At 50.2% G+C, this 13,144-nt stretch overlaps 1 protein-coding gene across 1 annotated transcript in view; it reads left to right on the top strand.

The window, feature by feature from the left end:
* EMP2 (epithelial membrane protein 2) overlaps positions 1-13,144 on the top strand; it is a 32,544-nt gene that overhangs the window by 12,530 nt on the left and 6,870 nt on the right. Inside the window, exons 2-3 of the mRNA XM_006910881.3 lie at positions 10,646-10,791; positions 12,974-13,064. Coding sequence (XP_006910943.1) covers positions 10,714-10,791; positions 12,974-13,064 — 169 coding nt within the window. The 5' untranslated portion in view covers positions 10,646-10,713. The remainder of the gene's footprint in view (positions 1-10,645; positions 10,792-12,973; positions 13,065-13,144) is intronic.

Raw genomic sequence — 13,144 nt, 5'->3', positions numbered from 1 at the left:
AGTATCACCATCAGGTCGTGAGAGGTGGCACAAGGAGAAAAATGAAGAAGAGCTTTAGTGTGCCGCACTAAAATTGTGCAGGTGTGTCGATGAGCTAATTTTCCGTCCTGATTTTTTTTTTTTTTCCTATTCTTTCCTGTCTCGGCTTCTGGGTCCCCCGATCCGTGCTGGGTTTTCTCCCAGCTCCGTGCCGGCCTTTCCTGGCCTTTTCTCCCCCGCCCTCCCCTCTCTCCCCGCACGTCCTCCCTGGGTAATATTTCATAATGCCCAGTGGCCTCGTCTCTCATCCACACACCACGACGCTGGATTCCTCTCCCCAAATCCCGTTTCTCCCGAGCGACAGTCCCACCCATATTTCCAACTGCCCGACACATTTCCACCATTATTAACCAGATGTTTCGAAAACCAAAGGAACTGTTTCCCTCCTCCTTCAGATGCTCCTTCTGCTCCAGTCGAAGTGCATTCGTGGAAACAGCATCCACTCTGGCACAAGCCGAGGACTCCCCAGAATCCTTTGCTCGATCCCCCAGCCCATTGCCTGCTCTTATTGATGCTGCTTGCTGAAAAGCTCTTAATCACTCCCTTTGGCCCACCTCCCCGTGCTTGCCTCAGTCCAGACTCTCACCATTTCTCCCAGGGCTGCTCTAGCAGCTCCCCCAGTTCGCCTCCTTCTAATCCATCCTCCTGACTGTGGAATGTTTTTTCTTGTAGAGGCGGATCCTGTTACTTTCCTGCCTAAAAACCTTTCCCATCTCCCACTGCGTCCAGGATAACACTCACACTTCCAAGGCCCGTTAAGTCCTCCTGTGCGTAGATGCTGGCTCAGCCCCGGGCCCTGCCCAGCACACACCCCACTCACACTTGTGAGGCTTCTGTGCCTTGGAGCGTCTTGCTCCCTTCGCCTGCAACACCCTGTCCCCACAGCCCTGCCTGGCAGACCGCCCATCCTCTGATGCCCAGCGCAGATGTCACTTCCTCTGGGAAAACCTCTGGCGCTGCCCCCATCCCAGCACGGCGCTGCCCCCATCCATCCCAGCATGGCGCTAGTCACACCTTCCTTGGTGTTCTCACAGCACACGTCGTGTTTGTCTGTTGGTACACGCTTGTTCTTGTACCTGGCAACTCCCAGAGGCACAGAGCCTGCCTTACTCAATCTAAGCGTGTCACCAGGCCCGGTACCGTGGTCAGTGCAGCATGGCGCTGCCCCCATCCATCCCAGCATGGCACTAGTCACACCTTCCTTGGTGTTCTCGCAGCACACGTCGTGTTTGTCTGTTGGTACATGCTTGTTCTTGTACTTGGCAGCTCCCAGAGGCACAGAGCCTGCCTTACTCAATCTAAGCGTGTCACCAGGCCCGGTACCGTGGTCAGTGCCCAGTGAATGCCCGTTGTCTGAACAGTTGCTCCTCTCGAAAGCGATGAGTGATAGGCTAGTCATCAGAAGGTTTTCACCTGCTAACGGGACGATGACGCCAGATCTCTCGGCTTCGATTTCTCGCCTGCGAAGTAGGTCACGGTCCTTGCTCATCTTTACGTCTGGGCCGTCGCCTCCCTGACAGATGTTTACACTGCACCCAGCAAAGGGAAGCGCTTCGGGACTCAGGGCTGACGTTGTGTTCTCTGCTTCCCTTGTCCCCAGCCTGCGTCACAAAGTGTGTCCCACTGTGGGGCCTGGAGTAATGAATGACACGTAGTGATGAGCAGCATCCAAAGCCACATGTGGCCCCAGGACTTTGGACCAATCTCCTGATCAGGCCTTAAAGTGACAGCACCCTAAAAGGGAAGAGAGTGTCAGATGTAGGCTAGACAGTGGTTTTTCTCGTGGCTGATTGTCTGAGTCAGAATTCCAACTCTAGCCTTTACTAGCTGTGTGCCTTGGGGAAGTTGCTTAACCTCTCTGAACCTTATTTTCTTTACCTGTAAAATAAGGCTAATTATGACAGCTACATCACAGCATTTTTGTGAAGAATGAATAAGTTAATGCATGTAAAGAGCTTAAAGCGAACAGCGCCTGGCACATACTAGGCACTAAATGTTGGCTGTTGTTATTCTCGATGTCGTGGGTATTGTAATTCCAATGGACTGAAAGACTCAGGGCTGAGCAAGCGGAATCATTCTCTGTGGCTTCTGCCCTGGAGCATTGCCAGATCCCAGTATCCTGCCTCTTGTCATTTCTGGACGGAGCCAAGTGTTGGCTTAGTGCCCAGAAGCCCCAGCCACAGTGAGCACAAAGCTGGGCAGCCCAGGCTTCCACCGTCCCCAGGGCATCTTGGATCTGGCCGGTGTCTAGATACCAGGGCAGGAGGCCGAGGTCACCTCCGCCTTCCTGAAGACAGAGGCCGAAGCCACTGTCCCCTCCAAGTGCTATGGGCAGTGGGAGGGGCCTGGGTTCCAGCCAGCCTGGGGTGAAATTGCCAGCTCCAGAGTGTGTCTGGGAGTCAGTCTAGCAGGCAGTGTGGCCCAGGAAACTGCTTACCAGCCGGCCTTCCCCAGGGCTCAGAGCCCGGCACCTCCCTTTTGAGGCGGGGAGCTGTGGGCGGAGCACTGCTGGGTTGGGGGAATTGGCCTGGACCTCCAGGTGCCAAACATCTCGGGTCTCTTTTGAAAGGCTTCACACCACAGGATTGTCCTTTCGCCTACAATTCCAGGAAAAGGCTCCAGCTCAGGCCGAGAGTGAGCCATGGTTTACATTGTAAGGAGGACTCCCGAGCGTGGGAATAGAACCGGGCGGGCCGAGTGGTCATCTTAACAGCGTGTTCTCCCCCCGTGGGAAGGCAGCTGGCTTGCTGGCGTTTCCTTGCACGTAAAGGGGTGTGTGTCAAAGCAATAGCCAGTGTGACAGCAGCAGGGGCTGAGCTCCCTGCACTGGAGATTTGTGCTTTTAATGAAGGGAGGAGAAGAGGGGACCCTCGCTGGCGGGCCCGGGGCCTTCTCTCCACCTGTAAGACCCTGATGGTGATGTCCGGCCATCGGTGGCAATTCAGATGTTGTTTCTGTGGGATGGAGGGCAGGACTTTCTCTGCACCCAGGGCTAGATGTGCAGTGTGCGTCCATACACACGGGCACACACACACGCACGCACGCACGCACGCACGCACACACACACACATGCACACTTTTCAAGCAAACAATAGACCAGCGCCTAGCAGGATGGCACCTCTGTTTGGGAGACAGCGAGGAGGTGGCATTTCTTGGTGTATCTGAGATCTGGATGGACATTTCTGGGAGAACCGCCCCTCCTGTCAGCCGTCAGCCTTTCGTGACGTTCAGAGACCCACACATCCACCAGCGCCATGCAGGGTTTCCGCGGCCCCGCCCGCACCTCCCAGCGCCCGGCCCCCGGCTGGAAGTGGAAACTCATTTGCCGCTCCTCCTATTCCGGTTACTGATATTTTTCCTGAAAAAAAAAATTTTAAATTGTAAGTTCTAATATCCTGTGCTCTATATTATTTCCTGCGGTTATGGTACGGGTATTTTGTAGAATGGGGAGTGTTTAGGCCTTCGGTCTAAAGATGCAGCACACCGAAATCAAGGCTGGGGAGGCCAGGCATAGTGCTCTGCCAGATCTGCCTGAGTTTCCGGGTGGAACGGGACCAGGCTATGATAAATTGGGAAGAACAGAACTGAGTCCATGCTACTGTGTCAGAATGAATCCTTTTAGCGATTAAGGATCCAAAATTCGAACCAGGCTCAGTGTAGGTCGATGAAGACAGCACAGGTTTCAGCTTGGCCAGTGAGCTAATGGGATTAGAGTAAGAAGGCAGGAAACTCTATTTTTAGTACAAACGGAGAAAGACGAAGGCATAGTTCTTCATCCGGCCCTCTCTTAATAAGCGCCGTCGCATCTCAGCTTCAGCGAGTGAGCCAGGGCAGAGAGACGCTGTCTTCCCAGATCTCTCCTGCCTGGTGCACAGCTTGAGGGAAATCCAGCCAACGAAATGGGCTTGACACTGGCCGTGCCCTCTCGCATGATTTTTAATTGGGCCACCGTGTGACTCTCATTAGGCCCTAAGCGTGTGAGCAGGGAAGAGGGTAGTAGAAAAACGTCCTGCATTTGGAGTTGGAAAACCAGGAGTTGGAGCCCCAGTTCTCCGCACTTTGGCAAGTCACCCGGAGCCTTTCTAAGCCTCAGTCTTTCGTCTGTAAAATGGGGACGATGCTACCTCGCTCTGTGAGCTCCACGTGGTCGACGTGAAGATCTGAGACACGACGTGCTGTGTAAAACTGCGTCTTTCACCATAAGGAGTCTGGTTTCATGCGGGATGACCCCTCCCCAGGGGTCCGCTTCACCTCTGTTCTCTCCTGCGGTGATGCTGGCGTCCTGTCCCCTGGCCCCGGTTAGGTGCAAATGTGCTCGTCTTCCCTGGGGAATGTCTTCCTTCCTCATCCTGTGACAGCAGCAGTGGCTGAGGCTGCACATGGCAGAGAGCAGAAGAGAACAGAGTGAGAGAGGCACTGGCCGGGGCGAGAACCCTGCGAAAGAGGAATCTAACGTCGGGCTTGCACGCGGAGCCATACGTTTGCTGTGTACCCGGGTCCACGATAGAAGAACCGGAGTGATAACAAATATGGAAAGAACCGAAGTAATGAGCAAAACAGATGGAGCCACCGAGATGGGGGAAACAGGCAACTAGTGATGCTAGAGAAAGGAAGAGGTGTTTGTTTGTTTGTTTTAAGAAAAATGTGCAATCGTAGTACACTGTTTGGCTCTGCAGTTGACACCTGACATGGTCACGCACGGTGCCAGTGACAGTTCTTGAGGCGAGAGTGACAAGACCGTATTGGGATGATGGGTGAAAGAAACTCTCCCCTAGGCTGGCAGTAAGTGATGTTTCCAGTAGATGAACCGGGAAATAGAAGTACTTGAGTATTGTTTGGAAATATGGAACTGTGGAGGAAAAAAAGATGGCTGAAAGGGTTAAAAACGAGGGGTTGTAGGGATGAGGACTGGGGTAGGGCAGAAGGCTGTGGTCGTTTTGTTTTTTTTTTTTAATCATATGCCTTTTAGTTCTATTATCTTTTTTTTTTCCTTAATCATTACATGTATTATGTAAATCAAAAAAGAAATTCTGCCAATCATAAGACCTTGATTTTTTAGCCAGGAACTTGAAAAGCTCCTCTGGTGCAGTCTCTCACCTCAGACAGGTAATGTCCAAACCCAGGCGGCCTTTTAGAAGATCCCGCTCGGCCCCAGAAGAAATCGCCAAAGGCAAAGCAAGCTGGTTTGAACTGCCAAGTGAAGATTGTGCTTGAAAGCACCAGAGGCTTTTGGGAAATGGCCATTGACTGTGGAAAGATGGTCAGGCACCCATGGGGGAGTCTCCCATCAAGTCTGGGTCAGGAGACCAGCCAGGCCTGGCATTGCTCCCGCTTGGCTGTGGGAACAGAGCAAGTCACAACGTCAGTTCCCATCTCTGGACACTCAGGGCTTTGAGTTTTCCAAGGGCCTTTGCAATTCTGCATTTCTAGAACTGGAAAATGACAGCAAGTAGCTTTCTGTGCACCGGCCGCAGCAGGGAACAGAGGGAGAGATGGATAATAGACGAGCGAACAGATAAGATATTTGGAGACAATGAACGTTTTCTGAAGAGAATAAACCGGGAGGATAGGATAGAGGACACTGGGTTAGACGGTGCTGGAGGGGACATGGGGGATCAGGGACACTTCTCCGAGGAGAGGATGTCTGAACTGAGGCCTAGACGATGTGACAGAGAGCCAGCTGGGGGCGGAAGGGAGAGACCGCTCCAGAGAACTCCGCTCCAGGGCACCGAGACCGGGCCCGTCTGGCAGAGCACTGTGGCCTGCAAGGACAAAAAGGGGGACAAAGGGTCCGCGTTCAGTATGACATCTTTTGAAGGAGAAATAAGTTTCCGTGAATGGCAAGGACAAATTTGATGCCACCTGGGTTTGGCGGGCCAGGCTTCATCCGACACCCAGCCTGGGGAGTTGTCTTCTTTGTTATCTTCCAAGGAAAGGAGTAAAACGTGGCCGTACGCTTTGGGCAGGAGAGAGCAGCTCTGGGGAGAGCCCTGGGGATGGCAAAGACTGGTCTGTAGAGGCCAGAGTGATGCTTCCGGGGGAACTAAGGGATGTTAATGAGGCAAAGCATGACATCAAGGCTCGCCCACCCACCCAGGCCATGTATACGCATTGGTCCAATATTTTTCACCTCCTGAAGACCCTCTGAAAATCAAGGCTAACAAAGCACCAGCAGTGTCCAGGATGCTGTGCAGGAAATCAAATTCGAATTTAATTTGGTTCAATAAAAATTTAAAATGAAATAAATGAAATCTTTATACCGTTTATATGTAGCACCTTTACATTTCAAAGAATCTGTACGAAGAAATAAGTGTGAGGATGTTCACTGGCAGCATAGTTCAGAGTAGCGAAAAGCCTGGAAATGACCTAAGTGGACATCGATAGGGAACTTGTTGAGTAGACTGGCGTAGCCACCCAAAGTATCGCCAGGCAGCCACTCCAAGAATGGGGTGGATTCGTACGCACTGGAAGAGAATGTTCTCTGAGGGATGTTATTAGGTGAAAAAGGCTAGGTTGACTAAGCTGAGAATGTGGCCAAATCGGTTTGCCGTAGCTCTGGGTTCCACAACCCTACCCATCACTAGCCCTTGGGCCCCTCCAGCCAAGGGAAACTGGGCTCCTGCAGAGCAGACACACCCACTTCCTAGTCTAGGGAGGAGGTGTGAGGAAGGGCCAAGTGCTGCCTTGATGGCCGGGCTCCAGCAGTCCAGAAAGTGGACACCGGATGCCTCCTCCAGTCTGGAGCGAAGGAGAGAGTGAGGCCGGAACTGTTACTCTGGTGCAGCCCCCCGCCACAGGGAAACGGGAGGAGGGAGGAGTATCTGTTCCCACCTTGCAAATGTCCCTGGAAAGGAACACAAGAAGCTGAGAAGAGTGGTTGCTTCTGGGAAAGGAGCTGGAGTCTGGTGTCGAGGAGACTCATTCTGATATAGAGATGCAGGAGTAAAGTGCCACTTCTGGTCTCTCGTGAAGGTTCACGAGATCTCTTCTACTTATGAATAATTTCCTCCCAAGCTTCTGGCGAGGTCACTAGATCTGAATTCCAGATGTCCCCATGGGAAAACACTAAGTAGGCGACATTTACTTCTCTCTTTCCTAACTTTCCTGGATACTCAACAGTTCAAACCAATCCATGGCCACCCTTGTGTGCTGCCAGGCTTTTCTCTTACGCAGGACTCAAGACCTTACTTGACCTCCTGTAAAAACTCACCCATTTCTCTACGGAATTCTGACGGAAATCACTCCCAAGCGTTAACGCAAAGTAAGAACGCTCTCAGGATTTTTTGCCGACACTGAAGACCACCCGTCCTTTTAGTGACATCATATCTTTCTTAAAACTTCAGTAAATTTGTTTAAAGGAAACTTTATGTCACTACTGTAAATGGTATTACTTCCTGTAAAAAGAAAGAACCTTAAAATAAACATGCTAATGTCAAAGCAACATTGTTAAGTTCTAACTACGCACTATGGCTTCCCCAAAGTTCTGCTCTTTGTTTCGTTTTTGTTAAAAAAAAAAAAAAAAATTGGCGCCTGTTAGAGACAGACTAACACCAAACTAGGTCTTTTTTGTCTTGGTCGACCCAGAATTAGAATGGGGACCTTCTCTCTGTGTGCTTCCGTGTTATTTAATGCCACATGACTATACCATCCAAAATCATGCCTTGTAACATTTAAATTATGTCCTTTGGGGGAAGACTGAGTTGTAAACCTTTTCTTTTTCCTTTTATAGAAAGTCTTAATTGTGTGTCCATAAGCATTTGTGTCATCTGAGCTGGACAATATATGAAGCACTTATCACCCTGGAGTTTATGGCACTGCCTGCTGAGATTGGCGTTTAGGCGTTCCCGCTGATATTAAAGTTCCATGGCGTTCAGCGTGGTACATGAAACTGTTTTGTTTTCTGTCTTTTGTTTTTTTTTTTTCTTTTTTTTGCGAGAGTCAGAAATGCATCTCTCTGGAGGCAGCATATGATGGCAGCTAAGAATGACGCAGGCCTAAACAAAGGGGGATTTATGCTTTTTAAAAGAATTGGAAGAATCTCTGAGCTGGCTCACTGGGTTATTCCAAGTGATGATGCACAGAATTGCAGCTGGGACCGCCCAGCCCGAGCTCTGCAGCCACACAGCTCCCGGCTCATGGTTATTGAGTCCTGGAGACAGTTTCATGCAATGTGACTCTCTAGGTGGGAGAGTTGGTATCAGGAAAAGGCTTTTTTTTTTTTTAATGATTCTATTTCAGAAATATCAGTGGATGCTCAGACTCTTGGGGTGATATTTCGATGAGTGATCGGAGCTCTTCATTGTCTAAAACATCTCCCTACACAGTCTACAGTAAGGATGAACGTTGGAACCATTGTGCTAAGTGAAAGAAGTCAGACACAGAAGGACAGTATTGTATCATTCCATTTATAAGAAATGTCCAGAACAGGCAGATCTGTAGACAAAGCAGATGAGTGGTTGCCAGGGGCCAAGTCGGGGGAGGAATGGGTGCAACTACTTAACAGGCACAGGGATTCTTGTTGCAGTGATGGAATGGTCTAGAACTAGATGATGGTGATGGATGTACAAACACTACGAATGTACCCAATGTCACGAATGGTAAGTTTTATATGACGTACATTTTAGCACAGTAAAAATACCCTCTCTCCACCCACAAATTGCTTTTTAATTACCAAGGAGAAATATTTAATAAATCTGGTGACTCTTAAGCACTTAATTAAAGTTAGCATCACCACTAATGGGAAGACTGACATTTTGTGCCCCCTGGTGGGAGACACGGAGAAGGGCACGTCACTTATGCAGTACTCCCGCCAAAAAATCGTTTCCCGAATCCAGTCAGCAAGAAGCACGAAACGAATTGAGGGACATTTTACAAAATAAATACTTTTACGTAATGCCAATGTCACGAAAGGCCAGGAAAGACTGAGGCACCATTCCAGAGTAGACTAAAGAGACGTGACAAAAAATGCAGCACATCATCTTAGATTTGTCCTGGATCAGAAAAAATAAATAGCTGAGGACATTATTGGGATAATCAGAGAAATTTGAATATGAACTATAGATGAGATTAATAGTGTGTGTGTGTGTGTGTGTGCGTGTAATGTAAAATTTCTTGTGATCTTACTATGGTTATGTAAGAGAACATTCTTGTTATTCAGAGATACATACCAAAATATATTTAGATAAAAGAGTATGGTGTAGGCAACTTACTCGCAAGTTAGAAAAAGACATAAAAGAGTATGGTGTAGGCAACTTACTCGCAAATGGTTAGAAAAAGGTGTGTGTGTGTGTGTAGGGAGAGAGAGACTGTTACAAGTAAAACTAATCCACGTAAAACTGGTGTTAAAATGCCATTGTAAATATCTGATTTGGACTGTATTTTTATGTGAAACTAAAAATTATATGTTCTATAAAACTTCAGTAATAGTAACTCCACAAATCATTGGAACAAAAGAAAAACGAATCAAGTGTTGATTTCAGGGATTGATAGTGTTCATTCTTCCAACTAGGTTGGTTGATGTGACATCTTCACTAGACATTGGCGTGTCGTTTGACCAAGAATGACAGTCATGCTCGCAAGAATGTTCAAAGACTTCACCAATTTTTCCAGACGTCGCTTTTAACCCTCTGATATGTAGATCATTCTTTTGAATGCCTTTTTCCCCCGACATCATCCATGTTTATCTTTTCTCTCTCTTATTGCGAACCAGTCCAGCTCAGACGAGCCCTTGCATATCTGGGCCTTTCGTGCCATCTGAGCAGTTCTCCAGCGCCACATCGACCTGGCACAACCCTAGTTCTCTTGCAAGATTTCCAGTTTTACTGTGCAGTTGCTTCCTGTGGAGTATTATTCAGACTGTCCAGCCGTAGTAAAACACTTACTCTGAAATATCAGTGGTTTAACATCCAAAGGCTTATTTCTCAGTCACAGTATCTGTCCAAAGTATGAGGCTTCAGTGTGTTGAAGCTGCACCATCCCAGCTGCTACATCAGGGGGAAGGAGCTTGGAGAACTCACACCTGCTCTTCAACCCAGAAACGCTTCGGCCCCGATATGACACGCACCCATGTTGCTTACAGCCCACAGGCCAGAGTTAGTCACGAGGTCCGACCTAACTGCAAGGGAGTCTGGGAAATGCAGTTTTTCCAGAGGGAGGAAAATAAAATGGAAATCATTTTGTGTCGGGATGAATTTTGCTATGTTACACAGGCAGGGACTGTGATGATGAATAGTCCGCTCAGAGGGTACGTGTCCTTTAGAGCAAATGAAGTTCCCAGGGCATTGCCCGGTGGGTGGGGGACACACACAGACCTCTTCCTCCCTGCCCCGGTGCCCCTGGTATGCTGAAGGGGGTGTGATGCTTTTCTGAATTAGGGGTTTTACTTGGTCCTCATCTCCGACTTCGCCACAAGAAATATTTGGCCTTTGGATGCAACAAAGAACAGCTTCGGAAAGAAAGCTAGACTCTGATCAAGCTTCCGTCCGGGCCAAGAAAGTTGGGAAGAGCTGTTTTCCATGTTCTAAGCCCCCTTCAAAGTTGCTCGTCTTACATTTTACTGGGGCTTTGTCACTGACAAATTCGAATTTCTCTCTCTCACCCCCTTTAGCACATCCCGCCCCCCTCTCTCTGGGCTCTTAACGTGACGTGACCCCCGGCCCACCGTGCCCTGTGAAAATGCTGGTGCTTCTGGCTTTCATCATCCTCTTCCACATCACCTCCGCGGCCTTGCTCTTCATCGCCACCATCGACAATGTAAGTTCCCCTTCCACTGACCGTCCCCAAACCCTGGATTCCGCAGTCGGTAGTGGGATTGCGAGCTCCCCCGAGGTGATTAGGGTTTGGGGTTGTCCTCCCTACCAAGGCGTGCCCCTTTGCTCAGCCCAGGCCTGCGGGCCCTGCCCTAAGTGTCAGGGTTCAGAACGTCCCATATTGAGGTCTGAGTGGGCAGGAACCTGTTCCTTTCATCTCTGACTCTCCTACAGAGCCTGGCGTGACTCCTTGGCTGTAGGAAGCCCTTTGGGGACTCGGCTTAAATTCATCCCTCTTGGGGTCAGTGACTCAGCCTTGGCACTGTCGTCATTTTGGGTTGGATCATTCTTTGTTGCGGGGTGGGGGGCTGTCCTGTGCACTGTAGGACATTTAGCCGCATCCTTAGTCTCTGCCCGCGAGATTCCAACAGCACTCCCACCCCCGAAAATGACTTCGGACATTGCCGAGTGTCCCATGGTAGGCAAAATCACCCCCAGTTGAGGTCCACAGCCCCAGATTCCCCAGGTGACCCATCCCAGGTGATCTCTGACCCTCCTCCCTCCGACATCATACCAACAGGGTCCCTCGTATATACCAACGTAGCCCGCCTGGCCATGCCCTCCCCGGCAGAGCCCATGCTTGGGGCTCTTCTAGCTCTGCCATGCTCCCACGAAAAATTTAACTCTTTTCTTTAGTATCCAGCTCTCAGCCACATGGCAGGGATGATTTTGGTAAATAACCCATTGATATAGATTAATATCCCTCCCAGCAGGAAACGAAGCTTTTTACCTGAGGTCCCCTATGCTATATACTCCCTCCAAAGGCCTGGTTTCAGTCCTGATGATTTCACACTGCAGAGACATTTAGTCAGAAACACTGCTCAGAAAGCCAAAAAGGGCACCTTCTGAGTCGCAGTGGCCACCAGCTCGGCCTACATAGGCACAATCGTCATAACATTCATAATATAGGCCATCGCACCGCCTGTCACTTAGAGAGCGTTTGCTCGGGCCGTGTCCCAGGCTAGGCCCTTGGATGTGCATCATCTCAGTTGTCCGCACCTCAAGTCTGTGAGGTCGGTCCTCTCCTGGCACCATTTTACGACCAGAGAACTGGGCCTCAGGGCCGTTAGAGCTCCTGCCGGCGTTGACACTGCAGCCAGCGGCAGAGTTGGGATTCGAACCATTTCAGATCCCCTGGCTTTAGATCCTGTAAGGGCAGGAGAGTGTATGATCAGGTGTGGGTCCCTGCAGGTTCTCGAAGAGCTGCCGTGAGTGGGCAGGGCAGGGCTCGCAGGGATGCCGCGAGTCAACGTATTTGCACCCTGCTGTGATCCAGGGGGCCTACGCTCGGTGAAATAAATGGTATCGAATGTTCTCTTAGAATCTCCGTTTTCTATTCCTTGCACCTGGTCCTTAGAGATCCTGAAAAGGTCCCAGACATAGAGAACGGGGTAGCTAGACATTAAGGTCAGAAAAGCCATCAGCTGCCCACGTATTCATATTACTGTGACACTTACTGGGAAGGCACAGATGGACGTTTGTGCCAACCAGTGAGTCAGAGGATATTCATCACGAGTTAGGAATCGTGCTTGGCACTGTAGCTGGGCACGTCGTGGGGGCTCCGTGAGCATTTGTCAACTCGATGCATGGCGGGGTGGGGAGATTCCAGTGTTTGCGGGACGGAAGGCGGAGGATGGCCTTCTGGGGCTGGAGAGAGCGGAAGCACAGAGAGAGAGAGAGGCGAGCACTTGGACTGGAGGCAAGAGAATCTCGTCTGGTCATTTCGTCCGTACCAGGCTTCCCCGCTGCTCAACGTCACCCTTTCCTCGTCCCCCTCTGCCGTCGCCCCTGGAGAGCTGGTGGAATTTACCGCTGTCTACTTATTGCCACCACCTGAGCCTCGTCTCCTCCTCTCCACCCCGTGAAAGCCCGGACCATCTCTTACTTTAGTCAGATCAGCGTCACCTGGGTGCTCGTGAGAAATGCAGACTCCCAGGCCCCACCCCAGACCTCTCGGAATCAGAATCTGCGTTTTATCTGGATCCGCAGGCGACCGGAGTGCACACTGCAGATTGAGACGCTCTGGTCCAGAATAGCCATTCGCTGCCCTGCCTCACACCCAGTCAGGAGTGAGCGCTTTCATAATTAACCGTCGGCCTTCCCTTGTGTTTCCATTTCCGTTACAGGCCTGGTGGGTAGGGGAAACGTTTTCTGCAGATGTCTGGAGAATCTGCCTCAACGCCACGAATTGTACAGAAATCGGTTACGACTTTGACGGTGAGTGTGTAACTGATGGAGAAGCACAGAGTGTGCCAGGAATGCTGTTCTCTGACTCCTCCCCCTCCCCCCTCGGCGTA

The sequence above is a fragment of the Pteropus alecto genome, unplaced genomic scaffold, assembly GCF_000325575.1.
Source record: "Pteropus alecto unplaced genomic scaffold, ASM32557v1 scaffold34, whole genome shotgun sequence".
NCBI lineage: Eukaryota > Metazoa > Chordata > Mammalia > Chiroptera > Pteropodidae > Pteropus > Pteropus alecto.
The sequence above is the reverse complement of the archived record's forward strand: the minus strand, read 5'-3'. Positions and strand labels throughout refer to the sequence as shown.